This window comes from Manis javanica, chromosome 6, assembly GCF_040802235.1.
Source record: "Manis javanica isolate MJ-LG chromosome 6, MJ_LKY, whole genome shotgun sequence".
Classification (NCBI taxonomy): domain Eukaryota; kingdom Metazoa; phylum Chordata; class Mammalia; order Pholidota; family Manidae; genus Manis; species Manis javanica.
Window position 1 is genome coordinate 14375706 of NC_133161.1, and position 13998 is coordinate 14389703.

Genomic DNA, 13998 nt, shown 5'->3' on the forward strand with positions numbered 1-13998 from the left:
CAGAAGACCAGGACTCTAGACTGGCTCTGCCTCTGAAAGGCTGTGTGACCTTGGACAAGTCACTTACCCTCTCTGTGTGAAAAAAAAACAGGAGGCTAGGACTAGCTCAGAGGTTTTCAAATGATGAACAGCCAGATCCCCAACATGTAAAGCAGATGAAAGGGGAGTGTCAGTTGCTCCCCTCCACCCACAGTGACCTCCAAGAGCTAAGCCTAAAAGTCACTGAGCACAAGACCTCTAAGGTCCACTTAAACGTGAACTTTCTGTGACCACAAAATCTGGACCACTGAGGGCCACACTCCTGGTCTCTCTAGAGGGGCCTGTGATCCCGGGTCAGTTTGTGAGAAAAGAGCAATTGGTTTTCACCTGAGCCTGCCCTGAAGCGTTTCTAGACTTATATAAGAATCTATTATTACCCAATCTTGTATGACCCATCCCCCATCCTCACTTGTTTATATCCAAAAAGTATTTAATAAGCCTGACTATAGATAGAACTTTTTTTTTCCTCCCCAAAGGACAGAAGTTTTGCTAATTACCCTGAAGATATAAAAAGCCATGGAGCATTTTATCATCTTTCCAAATTTATGCCTTTTCTCTTTTCATACACAAGCAATGCACCCTCTTTAAATATTAGGTCTTTCACTTTAATGTTAAAGTCCAAAGAATCTGCCATCAGCTTTATGGTTACCTGTCAGGAACCCTCCTGTTTTCCATATTCCACCCCACTGATGCTGGCACTGGTGAGGAGAGGGTGTGTGAAAGGATTAGAATCTTCAATTCAGGGGGTTTCCATCCTTGCCAGTGACAACGAAAGGTGCACAAAGACGGGCGAGCTGGGATGAAGGTTGCAGTTATTGTGGGGTGGGCTGAGGTGTACTCATGGGGGCTGTGCTGCCCCACTTTCCCATGCTGTTCTTCTGTTATCTAAAATATTAGAGACGCTTTCACCACTGAATCTATCCTGCCTCTCCCTTTTCACTACCCCAGGAAAAAAGAGGAAGATTTGCAGACCTGTTGGATGCTAAATATTTGCGGACCACATTACAGATCTGGGTCATATGGTAAGAATGTAATTATTTCAAAACAAGTTTTAAGTAAACAAGCATTTGGAGAAAGCCTCTGAAAGTAAACACACTCTGAGTACTCCTGGGGAGAGAAGCACAGAGCCAACTCCAGCATGTCTTATTTTTCTTCTACTACCGCCAACCAGCCAACCGACAAACCAATAGACAAATACATATAATTTTTTAAAAGGAGAAAGAAGTTGTCTACAACTAGTTTTTTATTTTTCATATGAGCTCACTTTCTAACCTTCTGTGGCCTGGTCATTTTTGTTGCCACATGACAGAACCTGATCTTTTGAAGTTAGCGCCAGTAATCAAGTCAATGTAATGGATGCTGGTGGTCCTCTCTGTGCTCCATTTCTCTGCAGCCATCACCTTGAATAAGCAAAGATTTTCTAAACAAGACATAAAAAGTGCCAAGTATAAAGGAAAAGATTGATGAGTTTGAATATATTAAATTAGGAACTATGTCCCATGAGCTGGCAGGAAGGGTCTGAAAGGTAAGCCATCAACTGGGAGAAGACAGTTCCAATAAATATATCCAACAATTTATATAATAAAATACATTTTTTTCAACACGAAAAAGATGCACAACCCAGTAGAGAAATAGACAAGAGACTTGAACAGGCACTTGACCAAAAATGTATAACAAATAAACATGAAAACATGCTCAACCTTAAAGTCACCAGGGAAATGCAAACTAAAACTAAAGAAGACACCATTACAAATCCACCCGAATGGCTAAAACTAAGAAGACTATATCAAGTTAGGAAGGATGCAAAGTAACAAATTTGCATACACTGCTGATTTGAGATCAAATTGTACAAACACTTCGGAAAACTATTTAGCGATGCCTAATTATGGTTGAAAATATGCATATTGTTTGGTTCAGCAATTCCACTCTGAGGTTTATATCCAATAGAAAAGCACACATGTTTACAAAGGCATTTACATGAAAGTCCATAGTATTATTTTCTTTGTATCAGCTCCAAAAATACAAACAACCCAGAGGTCTACCAACTGTTTATTGGTTGTGTTATGTTCATAAAGTAGAATACTATACAACAATGAAAAAGAAAACTAGTGCTCTACATGCTACATGGCTGAATCTTACAAATATAATTATGAGCAAAGGAAGTCAGACATACAGAATACATATTATGTGATTCTAGTTATGTAAAGATAGAAAATATGCAAAATCATAATGTTTTAATTCAGGAAAGTAGTTGCCTTTCCCAGATATAGTCACTGTTAATAGGTTGGTATGTCTCCTCTTGAGACTTTAAAAACATACATAATATTGGAAATAAAATAAACTAAAGCTAATAACAAGAGGAGGTATTGTGATTGTTTTCTTTTTAAATATTTCATTTTGCAAACTTCCAAAGGCACATGAAAGTAGAGAGGATACCATGGTAAACTGTTTTACTCATCACCCCCACCTGATAACGGTTGATATTCACTCATATTTGCTTCAGCTGTGTTTTCCTGGGTCAGACTATTTCCAGGCAAGTCCCAGGCCTCCTTCATGTCGTTTCATCCCCAGATACTTCACTGAGGAAGAGCCTCAACTACTTGAGGACATTGTCTTAGCTGAGTCCAATCCCATCATCACACCGACAAGACTAACAATCATCACGTTAATATCATCCAATACCCAGAACATACGTGATTTCCCAATTGTCCAGGTGTCTTTTACAGCTGGCTTTTGCAACTATTTCTGCTAAACAGAGAAGCCCCAGGGGAGCTGCTGGGAGGCTGATATTATTCTTTTTCTTGACTTTGTTATATAAACTTTTCTGTATATTGTTATTATATTTCAACAAAAATATCTATTAAAGAATAGGCAGGGGGAACAAGGGGAGAAAATATAAAGCAAAAGCAAAAACCTGTGTCTCCTCATGGTCTGCTGAAGACATTTTGTGATAGGCAGAAATCTAAAGATTCCCAACCCTCCAGATTCCCAACGCATATTGATTCAACCAAACACCAATTGGGGTGCTGATGTGAAGGGCCTGTGTAGCTATAAAAAAGTTACAGGCCTTAAAATAGGGAGGGCATCCTGGATGGAACAGGTGGGGCCAATCTAATCACTTGAGTCTTTAAAACTAGAGAAATTTTTCCAGTGGGAATCAGAAAGATGGAGCTGAAGAGAAAGCGTGAGACAAGGGAGAAGGGGAGATGGGGCCGAAGCACGAACACTCGCCCCACTGTAGCTGGCTTTAAAGGCAGGGAATGACGGGAGCCTGTAGAGGCGGGGTTCAACGGGTCAGCAGCCAACGAGAAGTGAGAGCAGTTCTACAGCCACATGGAGCTGAATGTGCCAACCCTCTGGGTGAGCCTGGAAACGGATTCTCTCCACCAGAAATGCTTGAGGTCCTGTCCTGTGCTTTCAATTTCTGCTTTGTGAGACTCGGAGCGCAGAAAGCAGCCAGACCTACAGGACTTCTCACCTGCAGAACTGTGAGATAATAAATGTGTGTTGTTCAAAGCCACCAAGTTTCGGCTAACTTGTTATAGCAGGGGTAGGAAACAAGCCCACACTTGAACCTCCTCCTGGCTGAGGGGTCCTCCACGCCCCGTCCTGCTCTTGCAGATGGATTGCCCACCGCCTAACCTCCGGGAAGGCCACCCTGCAGTCTCCCGGTGTGTGACCCGCCCCCTTCCGGTCCCAGGCAAGGGGCCTGCACCTGGGACGCGCCGCCCCGCTGAGGCCCGGAGACAGCTTTTCCTAACGCCATTGTTTTCTCGCTTGCAGGCTGGGGATCTCTTTCGCCTACTACGGGGTCATCCTGGCCAGCGCGGAGCTGCTGGAGCGGGACTTGGTCTGTGGTTCGCGGGCTGAGTCCGCGGCGGCAGTGACCGCGGAGGCCGCCGGGGGGAGCCAGAGCCCCTGCTACTGCCACCTGTTCGCCCCCTCCGACTACAGGACCATGATCATCAGCACCGTGGGCGAGATCGCTCGTAACCGTCTCTCTCTGTCGGGTCCCTCTCTGGGGTGGGGAGCCAGCAACTCGGAGCCTCGGGGGAGGGAAGTGCGACCCTGTCATAGACGGGGTCTTGCCCGGTAGAAGTGAACACGTCCCCCAATCCTGCTGCCATGTGTCCGATGGATTGGTGTGAGGAGGAGAAATCTGGAGGACAGCTTTGAATTCCTACGTTGTATCAATTCTAAGATGCATTGTTTTTTTCACGTCCCAACGTTTCTGCAATTGGGATGTGTCTTACAATGGCTTGCTGGATTTCAATTTGAAGCACTTTCTGTTTTAGTGGACATAAAATAATGGTACTTAAAATTAAGGCACCTTGAACTTGATGAAAAACAGTATTAAACAATTAAAATGTAGGTCTAGCAAGCTGGCAATTTGCAGTAAACCTAGATGATACAATGAACATCTTGGGCATAAATATCCTTTATATGCACCAGTGCTTGCCGTTCTTGGACCCACGAGGGGACAGTGCACTGAAGCAGTCGTGAAGTTGATGGCAGTGTGACGGGCTGAGCTCGAATATGCATGAGGTTTGGATGAAGAGGCTTCTTTCTGAAATGACAATGAGGAATCCGTGCCAGTGGTGATAAATGCCACTTGCTTTCAGGGTTCCAGCAGCTGTCTTTGTCCTTTGCTTTCTAGTGAATCCTTTAAATATCCTGGGCATCAATTTCCTGGGCAGACGGCTGAGCCTTTCTATTACCATGGCAAGCACGGCTTTATTCTTCCTTCTCCTCAATATTTGCACTTCAAGGTATTTTCTCTCTAGTTGCTTTGAAACAATCTAGTTTTGTGCGGTGGTTTTTAAAACACGGTTTCCTGACCCAGAGTGTGCAGCGGGTGTTGGGGGCAAGCCCCTTTCCCCGGGAGAGCAGAGAGCGGGCTGGCGTTTGGCTAGAACCACCTTGCCTGGTACCTGCCGCACCCTCTTCCGCTGACCCGGCCCCTCCCCGGCTGTCACGGGATATGGGTGCCCCTGTTGCTGTACTCACTTCCCCCACCAGGATATTTAGGATCTTTCCACAAAGCTACCTGGAGAATTAGGACTCAAGAATTATCTGGACCATTGTCAAGATAGTTTAGTGATATAGACACCTGTGGTGTCAGAATTCATTTCACTCTTAAATTTGCAACCCCAGAGTGGCTTCAGTTATGTATCACTCGGGGGACAAAGGGTGAAAGGTGGGCTAATCTGGGGCCGGACTGGCACGGGCCCTTGGGGGAGTTGGAGGCCAGGGAATAGGATGGAAGGTTTGAGTCGGACATTTACAGTCCGGGCAGTTGACAGCAGTGCCTCCCAGGGCCTGGCTCACTGGGGGTGGGCGTTAGCGTCTGGAACGCGCTTGGTCAGGGCCATTGGAGGCTGCCCGTGTGGCCTTCACACTCCCCTCCCTTCGTGCTCCGTAGCGCCGGCCTGATAGGCTTCCTCTTCGTGCTGCGGGCTCTGGTGGCAGCCAACTTCAACACCATCTACATTTACACCGCGGAGGTCAGTTCTGGGAAGGGCTTGGTTATATCAAGGTGTGCAAGGGGCACCACTTCAGGTGTCCATGCATAGATAAGGCCTCCCTGGCTTCTGCTGACTTCTGACAATCTGCTGAAAACATCCCGTTAAAATGACTCCGGGAGGTTTGTCCTGATAGGGAGTTTCCTCTTCCTCAGTGAGCCCAGTGAAAGCCCGTCTCTGAGAGGAAAGAGTGGCCCTTTCTCACCAAACAGCATGCATGTCAAGAGCAACCCATTGCCCTGGCATCACGCTTCCAGAAGAAACAGGCCGGGAACAGCGCGTCGCTGTTAAAATGTAAAACTCCTTACTTCCCTTTTTCAAGTTAGAATGTATTTTTTCACCTTTATTCTTTTGAAACATCATTTCCCCCTCCATCTGTTATTTGCCACATGTAGCTTAAATTTGAATATAATGATGCATTCTTCATTAATGTATGTATTGAATTAATACATCTATATGCAAGGTACTACCTGAAGGAGCTTAAAGGATTTCCTCCAACGCCCACTTTAAAGACCTAATATTTCTAGAAATGAATATCTGAATAATAGGAAACTTAGTAGTATTTTAACTGGTTTTGTCATTCACTGAGCTGGGGAAGATGGAAAGAGAGGGAAATGTGGAAGTCTGTGCCGATTATAGATACGGCATGTCAAAACGGTTAAAGCCTCAGAGAAAAATACCCCCTACACAGTTTACAAATAGGAAATGATGACATATTTGACATACTATTATGTTCCATTAACAAAGTCTTTTGAAACTATTTTGTGAATTTATAAGCCTAAAACATCTATGTGTAATATGGGGTGCCGCTTAAATTCTGTTTGGAATATCCCATTTAGCGTATTTTGGAATGTTCATTTAAAGGGTCATTTCTGAGTATTTTCTCTGATATTTATTGTTTTAAAGAAAACACAAGGATGTGTACCTAAAGGTGGTCATTTTTATTCCACTTCCCAGAATTGTCAAAACATAAAAGACTTTTATTGATACTAGAGTAAAGAAAAGAACATCACTGTGTTTCGGAATCCATTCTTTTTGGTTATGGCCAGAAGCCTCATTTTTCAGGGAAAGGAAAAAGCCTCCTTGAAAAGGCCCACGGCCCCCAGCTCTTCTCACAAATACAGGGGCGGCCACTGAGGCAGGAAAGCATCTTGCCTTTGCATTTGACCAATGGCGCCTAACAAGACGTGACCAAGTAAAGGCTACGTGCTTTGCTTTAGTGAATTGCTTAAAAACTGTTTTATTGGTATTACACAGCATCAAGAGAAAATTCTCTAGATTTATGAAAAACCATTCTTTCAATATGAAATAGTCTCCGTTCAATCTTTATTGATAGTATTTGCTTACTTATTAAACTTCTGAAGGTTCCTACAAGAATTCTAAATGAATGGAGTACAGATTAATGAGGTTTTACTATAAATCTAAGAAAGTGGCAGCCAGAAAGTAGATTATACCATAGGATGTTGCAGTGAGGACACAGCCAATGGTGTAGCATGTGCCTTGTGTGCTAGTGAGTGATTTACACTGTATGTGTGTTAAAGATCAGCGTTATTTAGGGAGTACTTCCTTCCCTTTCAATGGAACCACCCTGATACAGTTATAGCCTTCAAGTGAACATCTTTCATCTGATTCCAGAACTTATCTTTCTAAAAGTATACTTGGAATATTCAATTAAACAGATATTTTTGAATTTGGTTACTGAAAGGATAATTTCTAAGTGTTTTTTTTCTAATAGTCATTACTTAGAAATTCAAAGTTGTATACTGAGAAAATGAACATCTCCTATTGTGTTTCCTGTACCCCGGTATAATCATCGTTATTTTATGTGAGCGGAAGCCTGGCCTGGGGTGGGGAGGCCCAAGGACAAGGCGGAAGAGGCCTAACTACGGGTGCTTCCTCCCCTCAGGTCTACCCTACGACGATGCGAGCTTTGGGGATGGGGACCAGCGGCTCCCTGTGTCGCATTGGTGCAATGGTGGCACCCTTTATATCCCAGGTATGGCCCCGGAGTCTCAGCTGGCAGGATGAGTCTCAAGGAGGTGGAGAAAGAGGGACCTGGTCCTTTCAGGCTCAGGGTGTAAGCAAGGGGTTCTGCTTGCTTCGTGTTCTGGAGGTACAGAACTGGGGGAACTGGGGTGGTGAAAGAAGCTAAATGATGCAGCTGGCACAAGGGCCTGGGGATGGGACAGAAATTGGTATGTTCTGGGAACAGAAAAGAGGTTTGGTGAGCAAAATGAAGGGAATGTGCCTTGTAGGCCTTTTGAGGACTTAGGAGCAATGGGTAATAATTGAAGTGTTTTAAGCCGCTGGCATGACCTCTTATAGTATAAACATACAGGAAAAGCCTACATAAACATTTTAAATTTCTGCACAGAAAAAAATACCCTACCATAGATAAGGATGAAAGACAGACTTTTATCTATAAAGGGTCTCAAAAAACCCTAACTGAATTGTTGCAGCTGAGCAATGATTTTGTCCTGTCAAATACCTGACGTTTTCCAGAAACACGGAAGCCCAGTGACTCAAAACAAAAGATGGCACACAGAACTTCACAAGGAAATGGGAATGGGAAGTACACCCATTTCTTATTTTCACAAATGATTTCTAGTGAGCAGTAAGCTTAATGAGAAGCTGTGTGCTGTCAAAGATCAACAAAACTGCACACTCGTTAAAGTGGTTAGGACAAATTTTAATCAGTAACAACTCTTGCAATAGGGAAAGTCCTGTAGGAACTGAATTCAACTGATTTATATGGAGGTGACTGGGCATTTTAAAGGGAGAATGAGGGACTAGGATGAGCAGAGTCTCAGAGCCAGGGAATGGAACAACTGCAAAAACCAGGACGGGGGATGGTTCACGTGAAACCCAGATGGGCCATTTCTTTCCGTGTCAACTGGAGCAAACAGGGAATGTTTTGGTAGCCTTGGGTTTCCTCCTGTAAGGAGACTAGGGTCATCCTGGGGTTGCAGCCTTGAGTGGTGATGAGACTTCATGTGTGTTCCCATTTTTACAGACCAAGGTTGAGGCCTCGGCAAGAAGAGGCTCAGAGGTGCCTGGCTAGAGTTTGGTTAAGGAGAGTGCCTTTGTCAGTGTTAAATTTGGCCCATAGATATGTTTGTTTGTTGTATTTTCAGTGATTTAAGAGATGCCCAAAGGCAATTTTGACCACACGTGATTTTTTTTTTCTTCCACAATGGAAACATAAAAAACTACAAACTAGAACTAAAATGTTGCACCTAATATTTTGCTAGAGATAACAAATATAAATAGATATTGAAAGAGCTTCGTTAACATAAGTATATGTACATACTTACATATCTTACCCAAATGTGATCACAGGTCATATAGTTTTTAAAAGTGAGGTATCATTGTTTCAGGTGTACAACACGATTCAGTATATGTACATATTGTGAATTGATCACTGCAAGAAATCTAACATCCATCTTCACACATAGTTACAAATTTTTCTTGTGAATGAGAATCATAAGATTTACCCTCTTAACAACTTTCAGTTATGCAATACAGTATTATTAACTATAGTCACCATGCTCTCCATGTATCCCCATGACTTATTTATTTTATGACTGGAATTATGTACCTTTTGACCCCTTTACCCATTTTTCCCACCACTAGCCACCATCAATGTTCTCTGTACCTGTGGGTCATTTCCGCCCTCCCTCCCTCCCTTCCTTCCTCTTTGCTCCTGGCTCTTTGCTGCTGGGCCCTGTGGTATAGCTGGTTAAGAACACTTTCTCTGTTTGTTACAATTGTGTGGAACCCGTGAATGTAAGCCCTGCTGGCCACCAAAGCCAGGTGCTCAAGGGGGTGTCCCCTGGGTTTTTAGCCATAAAACCTCCAGATGTGTGCACAGTCCTTTCTGGGGGATGGATTTCATCTAGCATAATGGTCTGTCCATGCTGCCACAAGCGCTAGGATTTCAGTCTTTTTTATGGCTGGGTAACGCATATCACTTTCCTTCATCTATTCATCCATCAGTGGGCACTACTGTTGCTTCCGTGTCTTGGCTATTGTACATAATGCTGCAGTGACCTTGAGAGTGTGTTTATCTCTGAGTTCATTTTTTGGGTTCTTTCAGATAAATATCCAGAAGTGGGATGCTGGGATATGGTAGTTATACTTTTAATTTTTTGAGGAACCTCGGTACTGCTTTCCATGGTGGCTCTGTCAGTTTTATATTCACACCAATGGTGCACAAGGGCTCCATTTGCTCCACGTCCTCACTTGTTATCTCTTGTCTTTTTGGTACTAGTCATTCTAATAGGTGTGAGGTGATATCTCACTGTGGTTTAAATTTACATCTCTGAAAATTAGACGTGTTGAGCACCCATACCTGTTGGCCATCTTTGTCTTCTTTGGAAAAATGTTTATTCAGATCCTCTGCCTATTTTTAAATCACATATTTAGGTTTTTTTGGTATTGGGTTGTATGAGTTCTTTGTATATTTTGAATATTAACCTCTAATGAGATACATGACTTGCAAATACTTCTGCCCATTCTGTTTTTTCATTTTGTTGATGGTTTCCCTTGTGCGGAAGCTTTTTAGTTTGATGTAGTCCCACTTGTTTATTTCTGCTTTAGCTGCCTTTGTGTTGTTGGATTCCCCTGAGGAAGGCGCCGCCCCAAATCACTCACCAAAGACGTTTCTTGATGCAACAAGCAAGAGGAATTTATTCAGAAGCCAACTAGTTGGGGTCCAAGTCAGCCCGTCGCAGCGGGTCTCAACGAGGACCCTGAGCACTTACAACTAAGTGGTTATATAGGATTTTCTGAGGCATTCAGCCCTAGAGGATTACCATGGTTACAGATTATTTTGTAATAACAAGATAACAATACTACATAGCAAGATAACAATACTACAAAGGCAGTAATTTTTCAAACCTACGATTTCTGGGTTAGTGCCACGTCCTGGGGGTGTAGCAAGGTAGGGTCGGCATTTATGATTAACTAACCGAGAGGTTAGCGCTGCCAGCAGTCATGATTGATTAACTTGTTTTTCCAGAGGAGTTACCTGGTTTCAGTTGTTCCCTCTGAGTCATATATCAGAATGGCTTTTTGGGCTTCAAGATGGCCACTCTTAGGCTAACTTATTTCTCAGGGAGGTTGGGGTCCTACATTCCCCACTTCTTTTTCTGAACATTCTAATCATGGAATGTTGGTTTCTTCTTGTTGTGTGAGGGTATGATACTGTTGTCTCAGCATTAGCAGCTGCACAGCACTTACTCTTTTTCTAATAAAGGTTATTACTCGATTTAAAATGCAGGGACTTAAGGTGAGGAGCAATATTAAAATAAGCAGGGGTCCTGCCAAAGTGGATATTAGAGTTGTAAGCCATGGGGATCTAGAAAACTAGGATTCAAACAGGCTCTGGTTAGCTTTTCGTTCTCGCTTTCGCTGATCTAATCTTTCTCTTAATTTAGACATTGAGTCTCTTACTACTCCAGTATGGTCTGCATAGAAGCAGCACTCTTCCTTTAGAGCTGCACACAATCTACTTTCTTTTAGAAATAGTAAATCTAACCCTCGTCTATTTTGCAGCACTACTTCAGAGAGAGAGGTTAGGGACTTTTCAAGTTTAGAAATAGACTGTTCTATAGTTCTCAAATCTTCATTGATAGCTATTCTTAGTCCTTCGTAATGTTGGTTTCCTTGTGTAATTGCAGCTGCCCCTGGTCCTACTCCGGCTGCGACTCTTACTCTTAGTAATACAGCTAGAGTGAGTGAGACTGGCTCTCTTTTATACCTTAGTTTAGGTTCTAATTCTGCCACGAATGATAAGTCATCATGATACATTAGTCTGGGAACTAACTGGACTATGATACAGAAATCACGGGAGGAGTTGAAGGCAGAAGTAGAGACACATGGGGTCACTCCAGTGTTACAAGCCCACCATCCCTTGGGAGGAGGGATTAAATACTCGTTTTTACCAGGGAAGGCTATGGGTATGGTCTCATTCTTTCTTCTACAGATAGAGACTCTAGCTGCTGCTAGGGAAAAGGGGCGATGACCGCTCTGGCTGCTTTGTGCTGAGAAGGGGGCGCAGTAAAGGGTGCAGCTAGGTCTCCATCACTGGTCAGTTGAGAGGGCTTCAGAAGGCTGGCGCTTCTATTCTGGGTTTCATTTTTATTACTATTTGCAGTTTTGTGGCTTCTAGGCAAGATAAAACAAATTGTGTTATTAGGTTATGTAGCAACATCTGGAGTTGGATTTTTTTATTCTGGAAGGAGGCTGCATTATTGAAACGATACTTCTCTCTAAAATCACTCTCATTTTTACTAGAAGTAACTAGGTTAAGAAAATAATTAACAGCCGGCTTGATTATTTGCACAGGTGCAGCAAGAAGAGCAATTGATTACACAGGCTCTTTTAAATATGCTTTGCTGGAACTTTTTGTAAGGAATTTCAGATTGAACTTTTAAAGGCCTCTTGAGGCCAGATAGCCAAGCCAGACTTGCCATCAGGCTTTGCCTGCAGTACCTGTACATTTGGATGAATTCTTCTCTTCTCGAGGTCTCTGCACCTGCCAGGAAGTGACCTTCTTTACTCACCTGGTAAGGCTGCTGGGAACTCTGTAAGCAAGGTACCAGGCCAGTTCTTCCAAGGGGCTTTGTTGGCTTTATAAAGTCAATCTTAGTTCCTTAAAGTTGTTCACATCTGAGTCCATACACATGTCTCTCAGGTATGACATTCCAGTCAAAGCCCCGGTAGTATAACCAGTGTTTTTAAGTAGTCTTCTCACAAGGAAAGCAGATTCTTATTGAACTCGTGCAAATAAACATACTGCCATGGAATACAAAAACAGTCACTGAAAGTTTTTAAACTCTGGAGGGATCAGGTAGAGAGAAGGATGTCTCAATTCTGCTCATAAAGATAGTCATTTACTAAACTGTTGTCAGTTTAAGAGAACAAGGTTAAAACACTTTACCAGCAACATTTGAAACAAAAAGACACAAAATCATTTTCTTTAGTTTATGTAATCTTATGTAACTAATACCTGTTCTGCTGAAATCTAGTTCTTTACCAGTTTAGGGATAATACTATAAATGACAAAAGACTTACAAATGACAATGGTTAAAGATCTGATGAGAGCTTACTGTAAAACAGTTGACATAAGGAAATTCTGATATTTCTGTAATACAAAACATTCAGTAACAAAGTTTAGCATCATTCTCTTTGACAGTGCTTTCTTGGTAAATAAATATATATATATCAGATAAATAAGCCAAATTAGTCAAATACTTTCTCTAGTGAGAAAAAATTCTTCTGACATGTTCCAGGGGCCCTCTGGAAAATATCAGAGTTAACTAGAGGTAAAAGCACCTTTTTGCATTTAATTTTTTTAGAACTATCATTACACATTTATTGTCTATATACTCAGCACAGTAAACGAGATATCTTAAAAAGTGGGGCAGCAGGGGAGACTGCTGCTGTCAATTTTTAAAGACAACATACAGAAAGTCAAACTAATTCTAGGTTACTAAGCATTCTTGAGAGAATGGTAGCAGATGGTAGATTCTTCTGCTTTCATCTTCAGGAGGGGAAAAAAGCTACAATAAAAATTCATATTTAGCTGAAAGAACTGTCTAAACTCAAGGCAGAGTATAATATCACCAGGCATACAAAAGACCTGTTAGAGATACATACAAAGAATGAATATGGCTATAGTCAAATTCAACTTAAAAGTTTAAGCAGAATCTCAAATTTAAATGTCTCTTTCTTTTACACAGATATTCAGATATGACCAGAAATATGATTTGAGATGAAAGAGATCAGGCATTTTACTTCTTCATTTAGGGACTGAGAAATGATGACCTTTGGCTTACAATCAATAGCTTACAAACAGTGAAAATAATAAGAACATAACTCAGCATAAGTGTCTAAGACCAGATACAAAAAAGCAGAGAAAGTGCTTAAGTTTACAGGTCTTCCCTGAAAGCTTCAAGAATGTTTTACTCTTTAATAGTAGATATAAGCTGCTATGCAAATTCTATTAAAAGCTCTAAGATTATTTGCATTAAAAAATATGGAGAGTCCCCCATGTTTTTTTTTTTTTTTAAAACATACAGCATATAAATTAAACAAGAAGACCTGGTGGTTCTCAAAAAATCTATTACAACTTTTCTCAAAAGTGGTCACACGTTCGTCTATCTAAACCTTTACAGTGAAACCTGTTTTTCTGGGAGAAACATAATCTTGTCCAGATTCTACAGTTTAATAAATTTTGGTTTGTTAACTAAGTGCATTTAATCAGCTGAAAAAAGCTTTGTTACTATTCTGCTTAGGAATTCAATTTTTCAGGCCATGCAATCATTTTTAATAACAAAATATTTCAAAGGCAAATAAAGGTTATACAGTTGTTAACAAACTTTAGCTTTTAGTCTCTTTAACATTACGATTTCATGGCAACTCACTGAGACTT

At 41.8% G+C, this 13998-nt stretch overlaps 1 protein-coding gene across 1 annotated transcript in view; it reads left to right on the forward strand.

Moving 5' to 3' along the window:
* The window catches only part of SVOPL (SVOP like), a 62147-nt gene that overhangs the window by 20439 nt on the left and 27710 nt on the right, over positions 1-13998 (forward strand). Inside the window, exons 9-13 of the mRNA XM_036994492.2 lie at positions 988-1061; positions 3823-4028; positions 4697-4808; positions 5462-5543; positions 7468-7557. Coding sequence (XP_036850387.2) covers positions 988-1061; positions 3823-4028; positions 4697-4808; positions 5462-5543; positions 7468-7557 — 564 coding nt within the window. The remainder of the gene's footprint in view (positions 1-987; positions 1062-3822; positions 4029-4696; positions 4809-5461; positions 5544-7467; positions 7558-13998) is intronic.